This window comes from Triturus cristatus, chromosome 5_1 (assembly GCF_964204655.1).
Source record: "Triturus cristatus chromosome 5_1, aTriCri1.1, whole genome shotgun sequence".
Classification (NCBI taxonomy): Eukaryota; Metazoa; Chordata; class Amphibia; order Caudata; family Salamandridae; genus Triturus; species Triturus cristatus.
Window position 1 is genome coordinate 386619594 of NC_140587.1, and position 24641 is coordinate 386644234.

The 24641-nt window shown below is 45.7% G+C and overlaps 1 protein-coding gene across 9 annotated transcripts in view; it reads right to left on the bottom strand.

Annotated features, from left to right (window-relative positions):
• Nucleotides 1-96: 96 nt before the first annotated feature.
• OXR1 (oxidation resistance 1) overlaps nucleotides 97-24641 on the bottom strand; it is a 1797650-nt gene continuing 1773105 nt past the window's right edge. For all 9 annotated transcript variants that reach the window (XM_085605104.1, XM_085605101.1, XM_085605099.1 and 6 more), the window contains one exon: nucleotides 97-1501. In XM_085605104.1, coding sequence (XP_085461230.1) covers nucleotides 1366-1501 — 136 coding nt within the window. In that variant the 3' untranslated portion in view covers nucleotides 97-1365. The remainder of the gene's footprint in view (nucleotides 1502-24641) is intronic.

The following is a 24641-nucleotide window of genomic DNA, read 5'->3' on the forward strand; positions in this document are numbered from 1 at the left end:
CATCTTAAATTCTTCACAGTTCAATCAAACGTAAAAGGGCACGTCGTGTGGTCAATGAAAGTACCAAAACAGTTCAAGAAAAGAAATCCCAGTCAGTTTTATTTTATTTTTTTTGCTTTATTTTTCATATATCACTATGAACTATAGTACTTAAAATCCATTACAGGATTGTTTTATAGTTAGTCTTGAAACCACAAAGACAATAATACTGCTGTGGAAGACCAAAGGGGAGAAATGCTGCTTTTATTTACAACTCAATTTCCCTATTATTTGTAAACGTTTCATCTATAGACTAAATTCTAATAAGGAGAGAGAGAGATACATAGACAAAATAAGGAAAATTATGCCCTGTATTTCTATTCACATTCAGCATTAGCATATTATATAGATAGAATATCTGCCCTTCTGGAACCATAGCAGTACACTCTCTTCATATTAATTTTATTTCTTTAAAGTATATAACATGTTAAATTATTGTACAACTACATCTACTTAAGCCAACCCATTTGGCTTTTTATTCCATTTCTAGAATATTTTTAAAGTGCTATAAGCAACCCATCAATCAACACTTTTCTATAAGAACAAAGCTACTTTTCAACATTAATTTACAGATAATATACAAAGCTCATCTGGAATAGCTGAAAGCTCAGCACAAATTAAGTCACTGTCACACTTATAACAGCATTTTCTTTGCGTAACACAGAACACACTTTGAATTTGAGCCATTATTGCCACATCGGCTTATTATATGTTTCCCTACAAAAGAGGACACCAACTACAGATATTCTAGTGTGCTATTTGTTTCTTGAGATAACCTGACAAGAATTTTGCAAATCCAACACATCGACTACATTACAATAGTTTTGAAATTAGTCCATTTTCCTTGTGATAATAGCCAACCACATTCACAATAACCAATCTCACCACTTTGTGTTCCCACTGAATGAGCTAGACCTAAATTGCCATAAGCCTTCCCTTTTTTTAACACCCACTTTAGGCAAGCACACCAAATAAAGGCAGCAAGTGCCTATGACCAACCCCGACCTGCAGGCCCATCAATGAACAGAATGTGCACAATGCATTTTATCCTGGTCTACATTGTACACAGGACTACAAATGGAGTAATGAGGACGAATGCCAACTATTGTAATTTAATCCAATTTCAAAATGTGTTAGAATCGCACATTTCATCTTTAAAAATATATATATATCCACTGAATGGTTATATTCAATATATTAAACAAAATAAAATATGGTTTAGGGTCAGGTGTCACATTATCATTCATTCAGGACCTACAGAACTGTTCAAACAAATACACAGTTTTTGGATTTTATCCTGCAGATACACAAATATATACAATACACTTATGCAAAGGTCCATATTTCTATATCTTGTACAATGAAATCTTCTTTTTTAGAAAGTATACGATTTCCAAATGTTTTACAAGAATGGCTTCTTCCGTGATAAAGATCACCATCTAGCCAGAGGCCAAATTCTCCTCTGAAAAGGAAGAGAAACATTATTAAAACATTGAGCACACGGCAAGCTGGCTAACACTGCACACCTTGTAAAATACAGATTTAACTGCATACAGGCGAATTACGAATCCACAGTTAATTTGTAAGAAACAATGCAATTGGCGCTGCATCAAAAGAGGACATTGACTAAGCTTTAAAGCCATTTGTTTTAGTTCCAACAGAAAAAATCTCCTCCACTAAAAAGACACTAGTACATCTCTAACTAAAGCTAGACCATTAGAGAAAGCAAAAGGTGCATTCCTTCAAAATTGTACTGATAATTTATCTACGTACGTCATTTCCAATAAAATGTGCATTTGCATGCAGTATTCAACAGTGTTGTTGCGGAGAACAGTTTAACATAGTTTTTTGTAATTTATTAGTAGAAGATAACAGTTGGAGACTATACTCAGGAGGATGTCAGGGAGGTTTTTGAAGTGGTGGTATTGTTACTACATACTTTGGGAAGCTGGAAGTAAAACAATGTCTTAGCGACTACAATTGTAATTCTCATTTCATGGGTACCATCTTAAGTCGGTAAGTAAAAAAGTTGTTTACTTCAGTAACACTCTTTTTGGTGCACACTCTACCCACCTGCAGATTTTCCACCTTTAGAATATATCAGGCGTTAGACTGGATCTGGAAACATGTGCAGTAGTTCTTTGATGCCAGAAGATGACTCTGGATCTTTGATGGTGCCAGAAACACCATGGTGACATTACTAGAGCCATAAGGCGTCCATCCCGCACGCAGATATCAATTGCAATCCATTTTTTCAGAACCAACAGGGCGAGCAGAATGAGCAGGACATCAATTCTGATAAATTGCTGATCAGCAACTAACTTCAAACCTTAGTGATAATTATAATATGATTATCCCTTAAGATATGGAGGTGAGTGGGATCGGTAAGACATCTGTATGTAGAGTATCCATCAGAAAGAGCGTTAACGAAGGTAACTTTTTTCTGATGGATACTTCTCCCTACAGAATCATCACCTTTTTAAATAGATTTCTGAGTAATACCCCATTGAGTGCAGGGTCTTGAAAGGGTGGCCAAACAAGGCAATCCTGGAGGGCAGAGCGTGCAAAATGTCAATCCCATCTTACCATAAGAGTCCAAGCAGTAATGCTTTGAAAACTAAAGACACTGGTACTACCCAAGCCAAAGCAGAGGATAATGACCTTGCCCTGGTAGAATGAGCCCTTATGCCCTCCAGTGATTCGTTGCATCTTGATACATAAAATGATCCTGTTTGAAAGGGCTCTCTCTTGCACTGCCTTTCTCTTATTGCTTCCTACACACCCTACAAAAAGCTGGTCATCGGGTCGATTGTCTTTGGTGCGGTCAAGTCAAAAATCGACAGTCATATTGGGGTCTAGCCTTTCCTCTTCCTTGGCGGGAGGAGGTGGAGGATAAAAGAAGGATAAAGTAATGGATTCCCTCAGACAGAAAGAGGTCATCACCACCCGTGGGGATTGGGAGGGGGGCAGAGACATAGGGAGACGAATATAAGGTTTGCTTACCACACCCTGCTCAGCCAATCCATGCTGATGAAGATGACTTGGTATTGATCTTAGTGAATCTTCCTTAGAACCAGAGGAATCAAGGGGATAGGAGGTAACGTGTCCTGTAGTGGAAAACTCCACTTCAGCCAAAACCTGTACCCCAAGACTTCCTGCAACAGGTACTGAAGGGCACAGAACTGTGAGCAATGGGCGCTATTGTGAATGGCAAAGAGATCCACTTGTGGGGAGGCCCAGAGTCGGTGGAGATGTACTGGACTACCTCTGGCTAGAGACGCCATTTGTGGTTGGCAAAATGACATTGACTCATGATGTAGGGCTTGGTGTTTAGAGAGCCTGTCAGATGGTTGACCACTAGCCAAATCCATGCTGCTGTGGCCAGGCACAGAGTTTCGTCCCTATCTGACAGAGAACGAGAGACCCTACTCCTCTCAGTTTGCTGACATACATCTCAGTCATATCGTCCATCATGATCTGGACAGACTGGCTCTGAGGGAAAGAGGACTGATTTGAATGTTACCAAACTTTGAGCAGGCTGATGTGTAGAACCTGCTACGCTGGAGACCAAAGGTCTCCATATATATATAATACATGCTAGAAATTAGGTTGCTGGTTGACTGGGGTGTGAGCCCTGGTGAAGCAACAACCTCAATCCTAGTCAGGCTAAGGCACAGGCACACCCCAAATTAACCTATGCTCACCCACTGGTAGCTTGGCACAGAGCAGTCAGTCTTAACTTAGACTGAATGTGTAAAGTATTTGTGCAACACTTCTAACAGTAAAACAGTGAAAACGTCACACAAAAAGATCCCATACCAGAATAGGAAAGATTATCTGACTTTAATAAATAAAACAAGACCAAAACGTCAAAAATCCAATAAGTAGACCTGGAGTTATTAAAGTTTACAGCGAGAAATAGCGGCAAAAAGCAAATGGCACTATTGGGGATATCTAGTTGCACCGAATTGGGACAAAGTCACAAGTTCAGGCCGCCCACAATTGAGTGTTTGGCAGTTACAGGGACCAAGTTAAGCCCGCTGGTCAGAGTACATTAAATCCTGGTACGGAAAGTTGCGTGGATCCATGTCAAAAATGTGCCATGTAGCCGAGGCAATGTGTCAGTTCCGAGATGCGGTGAGGCTGCGGTGCGAGGTCGTGTTGAGATGACATCGAGGATTCGGTCGATGGGGTTCGCAGTGCACCTGAGGCGATGCGTCAATTCCAATGAGTGGTGAAGCTGCGATTCTGAGTTTCGCCATTGAGGCTGCTGCACATGGAAAAGCATTGCGCAGTGGTAGTTCCGAAGGCGATGTGTCGGTCCCAAGATTCAGGTTGCAGCAGCAATGCAAGTCTTTTGTGGTGGGTCCAGACCACGCAGTAGTGGCGATCTGTCGGTTCTGCTGGCAAGCACCTTAGGCCAACTTCCAAGGGTCTAGGACGGGGGTGGTACCACTTGGCAAGGCACACTCACAGATGGCAGAGTACAGGTGTAGGGGTTGGAAGCCCGTTATGTCCGTGAGGCTTTAGATCAGGAGGCCAGCCAACTAGCCATTGGAGTCACTGTGGGTTTTTGGGTCAAGACATGCAGGTCCAGTCCTCTCACCCAGGCAAGAGGGCAACAGGCAACAGATCAGCACATCAAAGCAAAGCAGGAGTCCAGCAGATTAGCAGTCTTCCTGGCAGAGTATCCACCGGTACAGACATGTACTGAAGTGGTGGTGTCTGAGGCCCAGTACGTATACCAAATGGTGCCACTGAAGTGGGGAAGACTTCAGAGACAGGCCTTTGAAGTGCACAGATGTCCTTCCTTCCTGCCCTGGATCCTGACTCACTGCAGAGGGTATGAATCCTCTTGTATGTGAACAGGACCCAGCCTATTCAGGTGTGAGGGTGTGCCCAGCTCCTCCCTCCCATCCTGCCAGAGATGGCCTATTAAGACAAACCTAAACTCCAACTTTGTGTGGCAGTCTAGGAGGAATCCTCAAAGCCCAACTGCCAACTACACCCAGTCATGTGATCAGAGACAGGTTACAGGCAGCAAATGGCTAAAAGGCTGACTTTCTAAAAGTGGCATTTTCAGAACTGCAATTTAAAATTCGACTTCCCCATAAATTTCGATTTCAAATTGTGATTTCAGAAACACCAGAATTGAACGGTTTATCACTTCAAAATAGGAAATTACACTTAGACAATGTAATAAGATAATCCCAATGTTATCTTATGGGTGAGAGACAATGTAATAAGATAATCCCAATGTTATTTTATGGGTGAGATAGGTCTTGAAGTAATGAAAAACAAGTTTGTTTTAGAGTTTTTCACTACCAGGACTGATAAAAACTTAAAAATACATGTCCTGCCTTTTAAATACATTGCACCCTGCCCTCTGGGCTGTCTAGGATCTACCTTGGGGTTGACTTATACGTATAAAAGGGAAGGTTTTGGTCATGCAAAAGGTTTTCTTTGCCTGGTCGACCTGGCAGTGTAAACGGAACACAGAGGTTCTGCAATGGCACAGGACAGGAGAACCGTGATATTGTCCTATTTCGCCTCTTCTAATTTTTATATTAATGCTACTCTTTGAGCATTGAGCGCCGTTTTGTATGTTTGGCATATAAGATGTTTTGGGAATGCTCTTTGTAATAATTGTTTGTCCTAGATCTCCACCCTGTTCAATGTGCTGTGCTGTGTTTGTACAGTTACACCAATACCGGAGTAACTGGCCTAGAGGTAAATTGTTCTCAAGTACTCCTGAATGGTGAGATCTTTTGTGTAACTCAGTTTCTAGCTGTAAGCTTTTGATTGACAGCCTGGGACATTCAAAACTGACCTGCTCAACTAAGAAATAGGAAGGGTCAAACCATCACTGAAGAATCAAATGGTGTACATCGATGGGGCTGTATTTGATACAATCACTGAAAGTCTGACAAATTTAGGGAAGACATCTCTACTTTTACAAAACTGCAAAAACTAAAGTGTTTCTCTAAGTGAGAAAACTCGAGTGCGCTGCGGTGGCCTCTCATACAGCTCTGTGCGGTCAAATCCTGGGTGGACAATGTTAATATGGAAAAAGTCTATGCTAATATGAAAAATGATACACATGGATGAGAATGAAATTGCATCTTTATTAACGAATTTGCCCATTGTGTACTCCTCATCAACCCAGACTCGCAAATACGTAGTTAGGCAGCCTCTGAGACTTATGCCCAAGGTCAAAGATTGATAGGTTACAGGTGGGGTGGCACGTAGCCAGCACATGCACAGGAAACTCCCAGATCAATCCCACAGCAACACTACAATGGTCCATGGAGATTGGCCTCAATAAAGCCCACATGGCGGGAGGGGTATGCGCACTCCCCACACACCAGGAAGTCAGATGCCACATGAGTTAGGAACATATCGCCAATCAGGACACAGCACATGCACAGTTATCATACGATCCCCTAGCCGGACTTCTGAACACGTTATCCACTGGCTACATTGTGTTCACATAAGGTTGAGACCCACCTGTACTTTCCATTATAACATTAATTTAGGACTCCAAAGGCAGAAGCTTGAATTCCTTACCAAACATGGATCTACGGAAATACTTTGTCTACGATGAACTGTATAAAAAAGAGAACGCAGTAAATTGAAACACCCTGCGCCTGTAACTGTTCTCCCAGCGGCCCTGTGTCGGCCCTGTGTCATTAAACAAACTGTTCCTGTTTTGCCAAATGACTCTTGTTTTTTCAAGGGTTTTCAAGTTCAGGCAACAACATGAAGCAGGGATGTAGCCAAGATGCTACTTTTCAGGGCAGGAGAACTAGTTTAAGTTTCAGGGACAAGTTTGGCACCTGCAAGGGATTCAAGTGGTGAGGAATTTGCAAGTAGACATTTACATTAGAAAATGTTTTACTTGTCTGGTTTAAGTCCTTTTGCATAGGTCAGAATCCTTTATACGGTCTGAACGCCTATATTCTGGTTGACAGCCTGACCTACTAAATAAACAGATATCTGAGATTTATTTCCGGTTACATTCGTTTGGTTCCATGCTTTCATCGTTAAGCTTAAGGGCATATCTTCTTTGATCCTGATGGCTAGCACAAGGGAATTCTCACTAGAGGATCTACATATTTGCTTGACATCTTACATCTGTTTTAAGCATTTTAGAAAAAAATCATTAAATTGTTTTACAGACCGTTCCAAGAGACACATAATTAGCATAAGTTATTCACTGATCTGAAATTAATGTAACCCAATCACCAATGGCACATAAAATAAGTTTTAAAAAAATTATTAATTTCCATAATCTTTTTAGGAATGATCTTTCTCTCAAATATCAGTATGTACAAATTAGTACAAAGTCAATTATAATATTGTAAAAATGTGACAGCTTTTCTCCTTATTTCATATTGTTATTCTTAGATTTAATGGAATCTGATAAGTGGTGTATTTAACCCCTCCCTATATTCTGTATAACTACTCTGCCTGGCAATAATGAAGCCTAGAGAAAGGGCAGCAGAAGCACTAAAGTTTTCTTCTATTAAAAAGCATATGTGGAAAGAGAAGAACAAATTACTTACCTTGGTAACACTTTTTCTGGTGGATACAGTATCTGCCTGTGGATTCCTCACCTTTTGAATTGAATAACCCAATGCGCAACATTCCACTGAAACATTTTCCCCAGCTCTCCTACGTCGATGAGGACGTCACAATGGAACGGCTCCGCATGCGACTCAGTGTGACATTATCGGAGCCATAAGAATACCTCGTCAGTGTGTTGATGTCAACTCCACCCATTTCTTCCGTGCCTTCGAGGCGAAAAAGGTGAACTAAAAACCTTCTTACAAGGTATATACAACAAAACCTAACATGGAAATTCTATAACAGACATGCTTCAAGTAATAAAATTCGAATGTATCAATTTTTGGTATAAGTGGATAGGCAACGGGGAGGCGGGTGGGTCAGTGAGGAATCCACAGGCAGATACTGTTTCCACCAGAAAAAGGGTTACCGGAGGTAAGTAACTTGTTCTTTTGATGGATACATCTGCCTGTTGGGTCCTCACCTTTTGAATTGAATACCCAAGCAGTCCCGATCTCTGAGGAGGGTGCATGCCAGTCTATATCAAAATATCCTGCAACACAGAAGGAGCAAAGTGGCTGTCCCTCCTCACCTCCGAATCCAAGCAATAATGCTTAGCAAAAGTGTGGAGGGAGGCCCAAGTTGTTGCTTTGCAGATGTCTACCACAGGGACAACTCTAGCCAAAGCTGATTAAGACTTCCCTCTGGTAGAATGAGCACGAATACCTTCAGAAGGTTTCTGCTTTACCAAGGGGTAGAAGATTTTGATGCACAGGGTAATCCACCTGGACAGCGTTCTCTTGTGGACAGCCTTTCTCACATACCCAATGAAGAGTTGAACATCCAACCTGAAGTCCTTGGTTCTGTCCAAGTAGAAGCTGACTGCCCTCTTGGGGTCCAGGTGATGACGTCTCGACTCCTACTTAAAAGGGTGAGAGGCAGGATAGAAAGTGGGTAAGGAGATGGACTGCCCCAAGTGGAAAGGAGTGACCATCTTAAGTAGGAAAGCAACTCTGGACATAAGAACAATCTTATCTGCAGGGAAAGACATAAAAGGAGGCTTGGAACTAAGAGCCGGCAATTCACTCACTCTCCTAGCAGAAGTGATTGCCACTAAAAGGAATATGCTACTTACCAGTATGCATCTGTTCTTGGCATGTAGAGCTGCAGAGCCACACACTTAGGATAAGATCGCCATCTGGTGTTGGGCTCGGATGATTGCAGGTTGTTGTCTTCGGAAGAAGCCTTTTGGGTCACGAGATAGGTGACTCCTCCTCTGGACAACAGTGCGCATGGGCATCCACTCCATCCTCAGATTGTTTTTCGCCATGATGGGAAATTATGGAGTGTATAAGAATAAAGAGAAAGGATGTCCATGTGTAATGTCTAATTAAGGCAATGCTGGAACAGATACAGGTCCCGGGGAGGTGGGTGGGCGTGTGTGGCTCTGCAGCTCTACATGCCAAGAACAGATGCATACTGGTAAGTAGCATATTCCGTTCGAGGCATATGCGCTGCAGATCACACACTTAGGATAGACTATATAGCAGTGTCTCCCCTAGCGGTGGTCACCTGTATCTGTTGCAGCAGTTTGGAATAGAGTTTTTAGGACAGCTTGGCCTACTGAAGCTTGTTGTTTAGATTGCACATCAACACAGTAATGTTTAGTGAAGGTTTGTATGGGAGACCATGTGGCTGCTTTGCAAATATCTTCTAAGGGAATGTTCCCTAAGAATGCCATGGAAGCCCCTATTTTACATGTGGAGTGCGCTCTAGGGGGAACTGTAAGAGTGCGTTTAGCTTTTTGGTAACATATTTGGATGCATTTAACTATCCACCTGGCTATACCTGATTTTGAAATGGGGTTGCCTTTATGTGGTGGAGAGAAAGCACCAAACAGTTGTTTGGTTTTGCGAAAAGGTTTGGTTCTGTCGATGTAATAAAGCAAGGCTCTTTTAACATCTAAGGTATGAAGGGCTCTCTCAGGTACTGAGTCTGGATTAGGGAAGAAGACTGGCAGCTCGACTGATTGGTTAAGATGGAAAGGAGAAATTACTTTTGGTAGGAATTTTGGGTTTGTCCTAAGAACCACTTTGTTACGATGTAGTTGTAGGAATGGTTCTTGAATAGTTAAGGCCTGTATCTCACTTACCCTTCGCAGGGATGTGATTGCGATAAGGAAAGCCACTTTGCATGTAAGGAATTGCAGTTCGCATTTATGCATAGGTTCAAATGGAGGGCCCATGAGCCTTGTTAGAACAATATTTAGATTCCACACTGGAGAGGAATAATTCTTTTGAGACCTTCCATGAAGGCTTTGATGGCTGGTACCTTAAATAGTGACAAGTGTTGTCGATTTTGTAAGTAGGCTGCTAACGCTGCTAGGTGTAGACGTATGGAGGAATATGCTAAATTGCATCTTTGCAAGTGTAGTAAATAGCAAATAATGTTTTGGATGGAAGCATCCAGTGGACGTATATTATTGTTAGTGCAGTAAATGGCAAATCTTTTCCATTTTGCAGCATAACATGCCCTAGTAGTAGGTCTTCTAGCTTCTTTGATGATATTCATACAGTCTGAGATTGAGGTAACCGAACTCTAAGACTTCAGGAGCCAGATCGCCAAGTTCAGTTGCTGCGGATCTGGGTGCCTGATTTCTCCATGGTTCTGGGTTAATAAGGCCGGGGAAAGGCGTAGTTTTTGATGTGGAACTAGCGAGAGTTCCAGAAGTGTTGTGAACCAGGGTTGACGTGCCCAAGTGGGAGCTACTAGAATCAGTTTTAGAGACTATTGTTTGAGCTTGCGTACCACAAATGGAATGAGTGGGAGAGGCGGAAAAGCGTACGCAAATCTGCCTGACCCGTTCATCCATATTGCATTGCTCTTCGACTGTGGGTGTGGAAACCTGGCGGCGAAGGTTGGGCATTTTGCGTTTTCGTGTGTGGCGAACAGGTCTATGTCTGGTTGGCCCCATTTTTGAAAGATAGGGAGTAGGACTTTGGGGTGTAATTCCCATTCGTGGATTTGTTGTGTCTGTCGACTTAGGAGATCGGCAATCTGGTTGTGAACCCCTGGAAGGTGTTCCGCTAGCAGGTAGATGTTTTGGGGAATTGCCCATCTCCAAATGTTCTGTGCGAGTTGGGACAGTTGGAGAGAATGTGTCCCCCCCTGTTTTTGTATGTAATACATGGTCGTCATGTTGTCTGTGCGGATGAGGACAGTTTTGTTCCTTAGATGTACTTGAAAAGATTTCAGTGCTAGGAACACCGCTAGAAGTTCTAGGTGACTGATATGGAGCAGTTTTTGTTGAGTGGTCCATTTGCCCCGAGTGGTGCGTTGTAAGAGATGGGCTCCCCACCCTGTGAGAGATGCGTCGGTTGTCAGCACTACTTGTGGAAGAGGCTCTAAGAACGGTCGCCCTTTGGACAGGTTGATGGTGTTCCACCATTTCAGTGAGCGAAGTGAGCGACTGTCCACCAACACCAGATCGGTAAGTTGTCCGTGAGCCTGGTTCCACTGTTGTGCTAGACATTCTTGCAAGGGACGCATTTGAAGTCGTGCGTGAGGCACAATGGAGATGCATGACGCCATCATGCCTAACAGTTGCATAAACACTCTTGCTGGAAGAGAGTGTTGAGTTTGAAATTTTAAGATGAGGTTTTGTATGTTGGCTATCCTGGCTGTGCTGGGATAAGCTATGGCCTTGGAAGTATTTATGGTGGCTCCCAGATATTGATGTATGTGGGAGGGTTGCAGTTGAGATTTGGGATAGTTGATGGTAAATCCCAAGTTGTGTAAGGTTTGAATAGTGCGGTGAGTGTGGAGAACGCATTTGTCGAAAGTATTGGCTTTTATGAGCCAATCGTCGAGATACAGGAAGACATGGACTTGTTGTCTCCTGAGGTGCGCTGCCACTACTGCTAGGCATTTGGTGAATACCCTGGGTGCAGTTGTTACTGCGAATGGGAGGACCGTAAACTGATAGTGCTGTCCGTCTACCACAAATCTTAGGTACTTTCTGTGAGCAGGATGCATGGGGATGTGAAAGTATGCGTCCTTGAGGTCCAATGTGGCAAGGAAGTCGTCTTGTTGAAGTAGTGGGAGGACTTGTTGGAGAGTGCTCATATGGAAGTGATCTGAGTGTATGTACTGATTTAGTAGTCTGAGGTCGAGTATGGGTCTTAACGTCTCGTCTATAGAGAATATACTCCTGTACCCTGATGTTGGAGTGGAACTGGTTCTATTGCGTGTTTTTGAAGCAAGGACCGAATTTCCTGTTTGAGGAGTGTAAGATGGTGTGGTGACATTGGACGGTGTTTGGGTGGTATGTGTGGGGGGCGGGGGGGGTGTTTGTGAGTTCGAGGCAGTAACCAAACTGGATAATTTGTCTTACCCACTTGTCTGTTGTAATGGAATTCCAGACAGGTAGGAACTGTTGGAGTCTTTCCCCGACCGGAGTGGAATGGTCTGGGGGGAGTGGAGGCAAGTCTCTGTTTAGTGGCTGGAGAGGTGCGGGTGTTGGTATTGCCCCGACCTCGGCCCTTGGTGTTGTTTCCCCTATATCCTCCTCTAAAATATCCTCTGTTAGGGGATGTTTGCGCGGAGGTTTTGAAAGTGGAAGAGGTGTCTGTCCCAATATTTTTGGAGGCTCCCTTATAGAAGGAGCATCGAAAGGAGCTTCGTGGTTGTGGAGACTGTAATGCTCCCATTGATTTAGCAGTCTCATTACCTTTTTTCATCTTCTCAAGTGCAGTATCTACTGCAGGGCCAAATAGTTGCTCTTGGTTGAATGGTTGACCAAGTATTGTTGTTTGTACTTCCGGCTTAAAGCCTGAAATACGTAGCCATGCATGGCGTCTAAGTAGTATGCTTGTGTTGACCGCCCTAGAAGCAGTGTCTGCGGCGTCTAGTGCACATTTGATTGATGCTTTAGATATGAGTTTCCCCTCTTGGATGAGGTCATTGGCCTGGGCTTTGTACTGATCTGGTAGGTGTTGTAAAAGATCTTCTAACTGATCATAATGAGCCCTACCATATAGGGCTAATAGGGATTATGTGTTGGCAATACGCCAATGGTTAGCAGCTTGTGCTGCAACTCTTTTGCCCGAGGCCTCTAATAGCTTGGACTCTTTGTCTGGGGGCGGTGTGTCTCCTGTTATTTGGGAGTTAGCCCGCTTTCGTGCGTTTGAAACTACTAAAGAGTCCAGAGGGAGCTGTGCTTTAATGTAAGCGGGATCTTGTGGGGCAGGTCTATATTTTTTTTTTCAATTCGGGGGTTAAGAACCCTAGCTCTGACAGGGTCTTTAAAAACCTCTGTGGCGTGTTTTATGACTCCCTTAATCATGGGCAAGATTTTAACTGATTTTTGAGACTGTTCGAATGTGTCTAGAAGAAAGTCTTCTTCGGGTGTATCTGAATGCATGGTGACGCCATGGAAAAGTGCCGCCCTGTTTACCAGCTGCCCAAACCCCAGGTGGTCATCTGGAGGGGAGGGTTTGGAGGGGTATGTAGTGGGATCAGGAATATCAGGTAAAGGGTAAGCCCAGTCATCTAAGGGTGCCGTATCCGGGAGTGTGAAAGGATCATTAAGGTCATCCGGATCACCCCCTCCCCCTAAGTCATCATCATCATCCTGTGGAGGTGGTGTATGTGAAGGAGATGGTAGAGGAGAAGGAGGTGGGGGCAGGGGGGGGGGGGTGGGGTGAGAGGTGATATAGGAGAAGAAGGACGAATGGGTGAGGTGGCGGAGTCCTTCTTCTTTATGGGAGCTGGAGAAGGTGTTGTGTCCAGCTTCCTTTTCTTGTATGGCAGAGCGGTGACATGTCCATTTTTTGGATTGATATAAATCCTTTTTTGCGTGGGATCAGGGCGAAAAAGTTCTTCATTGTCCGAAAGTGGCTTTGATGTCGATTTTTTCGGTTCCGATCTATGTTTTGGATGATCGGTAGAGTCCTTTTGGACTTTAGACAGTTGCTTCGGTACCGATGATGGTTTCGGTGCCGATGATGATGATTTCGGTGCCGAAGAACTTTTCAGTGCCGGCGGGGATTTCGGTGCCGAAGAATGCTTCGGTGCCGGTGGAGATTTCGGTCTCGATGGTTTCGGAGTTTGCTTCGGTGCCGAAGGTATTGTGGGTACTATAACATGTGGTTTGCTCGAGCCCGAGCCACCTGTAGGCTTATATTTCTTCGGAGCCGAGCCCGAGGGCGGGGCTTCTGAAGACGATTTTCGGTCGCGACTGGGGCCAGCTGGCGGAGTCTTGACCAATGCCTTTTTTGGGGGGGTTGGGGTAGGGGCACTGGTACTCACTCGTTGCCCCGGAGTGATGAGGTCATCGGAATCATCCGCTCCGGATATGATTTGGAGGTCTTCGGAATCTTCCCCCGGGACATCCTGGGCAAAGATGTCCTCTGGTTCTGGAGCTGGTCTGGCCAGGCCATGATATGGCGTCGAGCTCTTCGGTCCCGGATGGTTTTCTTGGATCGGAATGCGGCGCAGGCTGGACAGCTGGATTCGTTATATTCCGGCGAGAGGCACAGGTTGCAGACCTCGTGGTGGTCACTGTGGAGGAACTTTGCTCCACATTGGGGGCATTTTTTAAAAGGTGTCCTTTCCATGAGCCGTGTCCGGAACCGGTCCGATTGAATTTCGACGTCGAGTCGTAAAGGTTTTTCGCTTCGAAAGCTGGATTTTTAGAAGTTTTCAGCCGGAGTGGAAAAGTTCATCCGAACCCAATGGCAGAAAAAATCAATCTGAGGATGGAGTGGATGCCCATGCGCACTGTTGTCCAGAGGAGGAGTCACCTATCTCGTGACCAAAAGGCTTCTTCCGAACACAACAACAACCTGCAATCATCCGAGCCCAACACCAGATGGCGATCTTATCCTAAGTGTGTGATCTGCAGCTCATATGCCTCGAACATATAGTTTTAAACGTTAGAAACCTTAAGGGACAACTATGCAAAGGTTCAAAGTGTGAACCCATCAAAAATGTGAGAACCAAATTCAAATCCCAATGAGGCACGATGATCTGAGCGGGAGGAAACCTATTAGTGAGACCCGTAATGCATCTCATAACTATGGGAGATTTAAATTTAAACAACGATGGTTGATATGGTAAACAGAGAAATCTGATAAGGCAGATAAGTAGCCCTTAACGGTAGCTACTGCACAACCCTGTTGCGCTATGGAAAGAGAGAACCTCAGAACATCAGAAAAATGGGCCTGTAAGGGATCAATAGATCTCTCTCCACACCATTAAACTAATTTGGCCCACCAACCAGAATACACAGATTTGGTGGAGTGTCTTCTGGCCAATAATATTAAGTCCACCACATCCGGTGGGCAAGAGAAAGAACTCTGGTTGCCCCGTTCAATCTCCAGGCATAAAGGTGCAGGCTATGGAGGTGGGGGTGTAGAGCCTGCCCCTGTGACTGGAGGTCTGCCCTGAGAGGGAGACTAAGCGGAGGGTGCAATGAGAGGTAAAGGAGGTCTGTGTACCACACCCTTCGCAGCCAATCCGGGTGATCAGTATGACTTGGGTCCGGTCTTGGTGAATCTTCCTCAGAACTCAAGGAATCAGTGGTATGGGGGAAACGATAAAGAAGCTGAGAGCCCCAGTTTAACTGAAGTGTGTCCCCCAATGCCCTCTGCATCGGATACTGGAGACTGCAGAACAACAGGCAGTACGCATTCCCGTGAGTGGCAAATGGGTCCAACTGAGGCAACAATCACATCCTGAAAATGTGAAGAACCACCACGGGATAGCCTAATGCTGCCGACTGAGACTGTCCGCACACACATTCAGCATTCCAGCCAGATAATTTGCGAACACGCAAATCGGATGGTCCTGAGCCCAGGAAAAGAGTCGCAGAACCTCTCTGCAGATAAGATACGACCCTTCTCCTCCCCGTTTGTTGATGTACCACGTCGCAGTAGTGTTGTCTGTTAAGACCTGAAACAACTGATCGTGAAGGAAGGAAGGCCTTGAGAACCTAACACATAGTCTGCACTTCTAGAAGATTGATGTGAAACAATCTTTTCTCTGGAAACTAAAGACTTTTGACCTCCTGATCCCCTAGATGAGCTCCGCACCCTAGAGTGGAGGAATCAGTTATCACTGTGGACACCGGAGCAGGAGGGTGAAACGGCTTCCCTTGAGACAGGTTGCCTCGAACACTCCACCATAGCAGATCCGCTGCAGTGTCTCTGGAGATTCTGACAACCACCTCGAGATCTCCGCTGTGTTGAAACCACTGCCTGGCGGAGGCCCCACTGGAGAGCCCTCATATGCGAGCGTGCATGGTTGACCAACAGTATGCAGGAGGCAAGCAGACCGAGCAGGCGCAAGACCTTCAGGACTGGAACAGCCGCTCCATTCTGAAAAAGTGGAATCATAGATTGGAAGTCTTGAATCTACTGTGGAGGCGGGAAGCAACGACCCACAATAGTGTCTAGTACTGCCCCTATAAACATGTTGTGCTGAGAGGGCCCCATGGTGAGATTTGAGTACATTTATAAAATAAACAACAAGCCGAACAACAGCAGCGTTATTTGCAAATGATCCAGCACCTTCTCTGGTGACTTTTCTTTAAGCAGGCAGTCGTTCAGATGGAGAAAAACAGGAATCCCAGACCTTCCGGGATATGCTGCCACCACCGTCATCACCTTTGTGAAGACCCGAGGTGCGTCAGTAAGGCCTAACGGAAGGACTGCAAACTGGTAATGTTGAGACCCCACAGTGAAACAGATAGTTCCGCTGCGACTCAGGATGGGAATGTGAAAATATGCATCCTGTAAATCGATCAATATCATTCAGTCTTCCTTCTGCAGCGCAAGAACAACCTGAGCCACGGTCAACATTTTTAACTTCTCCTGTTTGAGGTAAAAATTAAAAACACTGAGGTTGAGGATCAGCCGTAAGCGGCCATCCTTTTAGGGTATAAGGAAGTACATACAGTAGCACCCATGACCTCTTTCCTGCTCTGGAACTACCTCGATCGCATCCTTTTGCAGCAATGACAGAACCTCCTGATGGAGAAGCAGAAGACGCTCTTCCGAGCAAAAGCCCTGACGGGGAGGGATAGGAGGGGAGAACTCCTGGAAGGTAGGGCATACCCATTTTCTACGATGTTCAAAACCCTGAGGTCCGTAGTAACAGACCTCCATTGCTGTAGAACCTCCCTCGGAACAACCATGCTCTAGGATGGCGGAGCTAGAGCTGCTTCCCTGCAACATCAGCAGGAGAGGCAGAAGAGGAGGAGTAGGAGAAGGAGGGGACTTGCTGTTGTGCAGCACCCCACAGACGACAGCTGCCCTTTCCCCTGTAGGACCTGTACAAGTGATTTTTTTCCTGCTTGGGCTCGTTGCCTGGCACGAAAGTACAAGTTTCATGCAAAGCCACGAAACTTGCAGAACTGCCCAAAGCTCCTGGATTGGATCTGAAGTCCCAAAGACCTCACCGTAGCCTGAGCTGTCCGTAAAGCGCTGCAGCGCCAAATTCGCTTTAGCCCCGAAAAGGCGGGACCCATTAAAGAGCAAATCCAGCAATATAGCCTGGACATCGGGTGAGAATCCTGAACCAGGCGTTTCTCCTTGTTGCCACAGACAATCCCATTGCTCTGGCTACAGAGTCGGCCGTGGCCAGACCAGATTGGATCAATTGACGGGCAGCAGGTTGGGTACTTGTTAACACCTCCGAGAAATGCCCTGGTACCTCCTCAGGCAACTTCGGGACAACCTCCTTGGCTGAGTCAATGAGGGCATGGATGTAACGACCCAAAAGACAAGTGGCATTCGTGGACTTAAGGGCCATGCTCTGCGACGAGAAAACCTTTTTTGCAGACTGCTCCATGCACTTTGACTCCCTATCAGCAGGCGCAGATGGGAATGAACCTGCCGATAGCCTTGAAGAGCATGAAGCCTGGACCACAAAGCTTTCCGGCGAAGGATGGGTGGATAGAAATGCAGGATCCACAGAAGCAACCTTGTATCTCCTAGCCACGGTCCTGGAAATCGCTGGAGTGGATACTGGCTTCTGTCAGACATCCAGAATGGGCTCTGTGAATGCCTCATTGAAGGATAGCAAAGTTTCTGAAACAGAGGGAGATGAATGAAAACCTCCGTAAGAATATTTGAATTTAACTCTGCTGTAGATAGAGGCAACTCCAAGAGGTCCGCAGCCTTTCTAATCACAGCGTGATATGTGGTCACCTCCGGCATCGGCAAGCTCCTCAGTGATGTTCAATTAAACAGGCGAGAGAATCAAAGGTACCCGATTAAGCTCCAGAGTCAAAAACCACAACAAAAATACAAAACGGCCTTTGTGGGAAAATGGAGAAAAAACCTGACGATCAGCAGAGTCAGGAGACGGTAACTGGTGGCGCAATGGTCAATATAACCCATGGGTCGTGACGGGTACATGTGGGCAGAGAAGGGGATGCAGCACAGATGATGGGCTTCACAAGGATCCATATGGTTTGCAGTGGTGGACACAAAGTGAATCCTCAACCCATCCCAGTCAGCAGAGCAAAAATCAAAAGTGAGCCTTAATGTAGTGACTTTGTTATTCATCAGAGGCACTTTTCTAGTGACGAAATAATGCTAAAAGTAGAAGCCCAGCAGTGATCCCTAAAAAAAAAGCGCAATTTTTTATTATTTTTTTAAGAGTTTGCAACAATTTTATCTACTAAAACGCTAAATGGTATCGTTTGTGGTAGAGACTCTACCTAAACGCAGTTTCCTCACCGTATGAATTTATCAAGATGCAGAAACTTTTGATAGCAATTTCCTCACGTATCGGTAGATGGCATAGTGCGGCTCCGCAATAGATCCGTCCCATTTCAGATGTGATGTTGGGGCCACTAGATCTATGCCACATCTACATGCTGACATCAGTTTCTCTCTGATCTTGGTCCATTCTGTCGGACACAAAGCCAACAATAATTAGAGATCTGTAACTTGGGATATTATTAGGGACTGTATGAGTCCATTCCACAGAACAGGAAGGAGTGTGGGTAAAAGAGTCTCTACCAGGAAAGGAGTTACCAAAGGTAAGTAACTTGCTCTTCTGACAAGGACCTCTACCCGTAAATTCCTCCCCTTTTAAATAGATACCGAGGGAGTACTTTCCCAGGTGGTGGGTCCATAGAATGGCTCAGACCAGAAACCCTGTAGGACAGATAGGATTAAGTGACCGTCCCACTGGGCCTGGGTGTGCAGGCAGTAGTGTTTCCTGAACGCATGGAGGGACGCAGACTTTAAAGTCTGACAAATGTCCAAAACTGGCACACTGCACGCAATCGCAGTGGTAGCAGCCTTGCCCAGGTGGAAAGAACATGCAAGCCTTCTGCGGGCTGCTACTTACCAAGCCCGTCATAGACGTTGTTGCATAACAAAACCCATCAAGAGATGGTCTCTACTGCAATGTTTTGTCCTCTTTGTCTACAAAGAAACTGAGAAAAAACTGGGTGTCCAGTCATTGATCCCTTGTCGGATTTATATCGAAATGAAGATCCCTCTTAGGGTCCAGGTGGTGGAGTTGTTTTTCCTCCTTGGATGGGTGATGTGAAGCATAGAAACCGGAAAGGTAAAGGACTGTCCTATGTGAAAGGGTGTGACTACTTTCGGCAGGAATGCTGCCTTTGTCTGGAGGACCAGATTGTCAGGGAAGAATGAAGTGCATGGCTACTGTAGAGACAAAATCCGATGTTCAGTCACTCATCTGGCAGATGTAATGGAACACAGTCTTGATGGTGAACAGGGATTGATGACAGCTGTGCATCAGTTCAAAGGAGTAGACGTCAGGTTAGAACAAAATTAAAGTCTCACTTCAGCATCACAAATGGATCAATTGATTTAATAAATGCATCTCAACAGGTGATTTATAAAGGGATTGTTGATCTGAAAACCGTAGAAAGGCCCACTGCAAGGCCTTGCTGGGCTAATGGGAGGCAAAACAAGAAAACATAAGACAACTGTGTATACAAAGGTTGTATGTTACAAGAGTAACACCTAACAACATACTTCTCCCAATGTCCTGCATGAATAGTTTTGGTGGATGGACGCCTCGCTGCCAGGATGACACCAACCACTTTGGGAGGAAGATAACTGTAGCGGCACAATATCCATGCATGGAAGGTGTAGGTAGTGCAAACTCTAGTGTAGGACTAAGCCTTGCTGCTGCGACAGGGAGTTCCTCACAAAGGGGCAGCCGGAACAAAGGACAAATGGAATGGCCAGAAGTTCTGGTTAGCACACACTCCTCACCGAGTTCAGTGCCATTAGGATGAGTTTGGCCCAGTATTTCTTGATTTTTGTTAATACTCTGTAAGGAGGTAGGGGAATCATGGAAACCAAGTGCAGATGAACGGTATCTCCGAGAGAAAACCTGCTTGGGAACTCCAATGTGCAAAAGGTTTCGACACTGCACTTTCTCTTTGGAAACGCCCTGATCGTTCAGCCATTTCCAAAGAGATCAAACCTCCTGGCAGAGAACCCACAACCCAGCTACCCTGTTTATTGCAGGGCTACATGTCAGTTGTGTTGTCCTTGAGCACCTGTACCTGTTCCCCCATAATGGTCGTGAGGAACGTCTTCAGTGCCAACTGAATCCCTTCCAACTTCAGCAAGTTGATGTGGAAACAAATTTCCGCCAGAGACCAGTTCTCTGATCTCCATCCCCTCAAGCTAATCTCAGCAACGATTTATCAGTCACAACCATTTGCTCTGGGTGTAATAGGGAGAAAGTTCTGACACCAGTCTAATTGCAGTTGAGTAGCCACAGCTGCAGGTCTTGCGCAGTCGCCGGCCACACCTGTATGGATTCCATTGGTACTGGGTCCAGTCTGTTGCTCCCATAGGCAAAGACAGCCTGAATTTCAGTGCGGAGTATGGACAAATGGTCCTTCAGGAGGTTTTGCAGGGTGGGAGGCATGTCTTGGAGGGTATGACAGAAAAGGTAGGGAATATCCATATTCCATGATCTGAGATACCCATTGGTCCCGTGATTCTCCTCCATCCGAGAGGTCAAAGGTGACACTACCTTCAGGGCGATTGAGTCCCGCCAAGGAGAAATCAGGGTGGTTTCATTGAAGTTGTCCAGGGCGTGTGGGGAGGGGTTTGGGAAGCACGTAGCCTCCGGCCTGGACAATGACGGCCTGGTCTCTGGCCTCCACCCCTGAAAGGGCTGGGAGGCCTGATGCTGCCGAGTCAGATATTGGTGCTACCTTTACTGATATCCCCTATCGAAGCCTTGAAAGGGTTTCTGTTGTTAGGGGAACTGCTGAACTGTTTAAGTTAGGTCCAGAAAGTGGGCAGTGGCCTTGCTTTTCTCGAGTCTCTCCAGAGCAGAGTCAGCCTTCACTACAGAAAGTTTTTAGCCATCAAACGGTATGTCCATGAGGCACTACTGGACATCCGATGAAAGGGATACACATCCGATGAAAGGCCAGTGGAGCGAATCTTGGATTGGTGACAAAGCACAACGCTGGCTACGATTGCCTAAAGCTGACCTGAGAGGATTGTGTAACCATCCAAGATAAGGCGTGGTAGAGTTTATCTAATCTTTTCTAGGAGAGCCAACAAGACATCCACCACCTTGTTCCACAACGTGTCTGAGTACCTGCTTAGGAGGCATGAGATGTTAACAGATTTTAGGGTAAGACTAGTGCTGGCAAACTCTCGTTTTGCGAATGTGTCCATTCATTTAAATTCCCTATTCGGTGGAGTGGTAAGGAATGAATTGAGGTTCCTGGGGCTGGAGCATGCCTGTGCCATCAAGTTTTCCAGGGTGGGGTGCTTGAACAGAAAATCGTGGTCTTCAGGTGCAGGCCTGTGCCGTCTCGCCACCAGCCTTTCACTGGAAGGCCAGGTCCTGGTTTCACCCAGGTGCCCACTAGTATGTCAACAAGGACCTAATTAATAAGTAGCAAGGGTTCCTGGCTGGTCTGTTCAGGATTAAGGACCTCAGTTAGGACATTTCTTTTCGATTCCTTCATATTTTATTGTTTATTTGAAAAGTTTTATAAAGCGCGAACATGACCCTTATGGGTATCAGAGCGCTGTACAAAGGAGCAGAACCGAAATGAGGTAAAAACATGAATAAAATACCATAATGAACCTTAACAAGCAAAAATACAAAAAAAACACAAGAGCAACAAGCCATCTTGTGGGACATTTGAGGTACCAGAAAAGCAACAAGTCTTATGGAGCACATGGAAAGACAAAATTACAACATTGAACAGAGGCAACAACCCATCTTGTGGGACATGTAAACTACCAGAAGAGCAACAAATGTTATAGGGCACATGGAGAGACAAAATGAAAACTTTTGAAGATAAGTATCAGAGAGTGTCAACAGGAAATAAAAGTTATTCAAGATGGCTTCCAGACTATTGCTGGAGATGGATATTCAAGAGTAACCATTTGACTTGTTTTTTTGTATGAGGCGGTAGTGGGGTTTGATCTGATCTCGGGAGGAAGAGTGTTCCATATTCTTGGTGCAAGACCAGAGAAAGCACAATTATAGGTTCTTTTCTTTTTGAATTTGGGAGGTTTCAACATTAGGGTGTTGGAGCTTCTTAGGGTCTGATTCGAATCCGATAGTTCAAGTTGTTTTGCCAGGTAAACGGGGGTGGTGTAGTGAATAGCTTTGTGTGTCATGCAGGGTATATGGAAAGGGATACTTGCTCCAAAAGACAGCCAGTTAAGTTGAATTAGGTCTGGTGTGATATTGTCATGTTTTCTGGTACCAGTGATCAGTCTGGCCACAAAGTTTACAGTGGCTCTTAGATGTGCCAATCTAGCTTTAGGTAACCCAGCTAGGGTCACTATTACATACTGCAAGCCTGAGATAACTAGGGATTGGACTCCAGACTGAATGTCCTCAGAAGGCAAGAATGACTTGATTTCCTTAATGTGTTGAACTGATGATTGGCTCCTCTTGTAGTTGCACTGATGTGATCTTGCATATTCAGGTATTTGGTCCAGAGTTATGCTTAAAGATCTTGCAGAGTCAACCACATGAGGGGTGCAGTTGAGAGCTGTAAGTTGTTTGAGCCAGACTTGAGTGGGTGCAGAGTGATTGTGGGGGGCAATCAGGACGATTTCTGACTCGAGAGTATTTAGCAAAAGACTATTATGAGTTAACAATTGCTGAGTTTTTTGCAGCGCACAGTATAGAGTCTCTATGTCATCTGGCGAAGAGATTTTCAAATACGATTGCGTTTCATCAGTATACACATGGTATTGAATGTTAGAGCGGTTCAGAATTTCAGAGAGTGGCTCCATGAAAAGGTTGAACAGCATGGGCAAGAGTGTGAAGTCTTGAGGCATTCCAATTGAGACGGGGTACTGGTTGCAAGGGAGTGGTTAACTTTGATTCTTTGTGTTCTGTTTCGTAGGAAGGAGGCAAACCAATTTAAGACAGGGCCTTATAGCCCCATCCTTTTTTGAAGAACAACAATCCGGTTTTTATGTTTGATTGGTACAAGATGGCCGCCCGGTGAGGAGCTCCGGCTGGGGGCTTCCGACCAGACAGACTTTTTGGCTAAAATCCCTGTATTCCCACCTCCTCTGGGGATAAACCTACTCACCTGGGTTTCCGTCCTCAACTGCGGTCCTCGATGCTCCATTCCAGCGCTTGTGAGCCTGAGATTCTCGTCAGAATTTGCGCTTAAGGCTTTCTCCCGCGAAGTTCCAGAGCCAGCATGGCCGATGTCCGGTGGAGCCGCTCTGTTCAGCTACAGGGGAGTCTGGCCCAGGTATCTCGCCGCGGCAGACACCTACCCAGCCAGGCATCGGGCATAGCTCCCCTCCTAATTCCGCTGCTCGTCTTCGTCTTCCCCCGCCTTTTCCTCTTCATTTCCTGGTTTACAACATTCGACAGACCCTTTTGCTTCGTAGCCGATGCCTCTTTGATCTCTCCGGAAGGCTGCTGAAGAGCCGGGCGGAGGCTCCCCCTCCTGTCTCTGGGTCCGATTGCCACTGCCCTTCCTTACAGTCAGCCCGCCTGCTTTGCCTCTTCGCAGGACATCCGGACCATTTTGGGGGTATGGCGGAGGTGAGAAGTACCAGCGCCGCTCACCGTGGCTGTTCTGAGCCCTTCGTTCCTCAACTGTATCGGAGAGGCGCCCCCTCCGGTTTTTCTAACTTTGCTGCTGCTTCGCCTCCTCGCTAGACATCGGGGTCGATTTGGAGACATAGTGGAGGTTTGAAGTCTGCACCGCTCTCCGTGACTATCTGAGCCCATCTTTCTGTGAACGTGCCGGAGAGACGCCCCCTCCGGCTTTCCTTGGACTTTGCTGCCTCCCGTTCTGCGGACAGCTGCCTTGACGCCTGTGGTCTTTCTTCCCTGACCCATGGTCACCGGATTGGACACCGTAGCTCTCGCTGCCCAGAGCTTTTGCTCATGGACGGTGTGGCCGTGACTTTGGAGCCGACCACCTTCCTCCCTCCTGACTCTCTGGCCCGTTTCCCCCTCTGGTAGCCCTCTGCTAAATTTGCTCTTGGTGTTTTTGGGAAAAAAATTCCCTTTGACTTTCGGACTTGGATCCTTGTGCTCCCCGCCATTTTGTGACTTGCTTCTTTTACTCCCATATACCTGATCCGCCATCTTAGCGATCTCTGACCTCTTCCTCTGTCCCAGCCAGGCGACCTTTCTATTGTCTCCCCTGTGCCTCTGACCTACTCCTCGCTGTCTAACTCGTTACTATCTCTGTTTCCCTCTCTCGCTTTGTTTCACTCTCACTTTCCTGTCCTTATCTGCCTTCCTTTCCCTTTCTTTCTGTCCCCCCTCTTCCTTCCCCTGCCCCTTAGATTGTTCGTCTCCTATTCTCTGCCTCTTTTACTGCTATCCCACTGCTTTTCATTGCCTTACCTAGCATCTTCGTTTGCCATCCTCAAGTATTCTCATGTCCTTACCCCCTGTTTTTAAAGTGTAACTTTGTGTAAATTATTGTACCTCTGTTGATACTCTTGTAAAGCGCTCTGATACCTCTGGGTCTAGCCAGCGCTATATAAAACTCAAAATAAATAAAA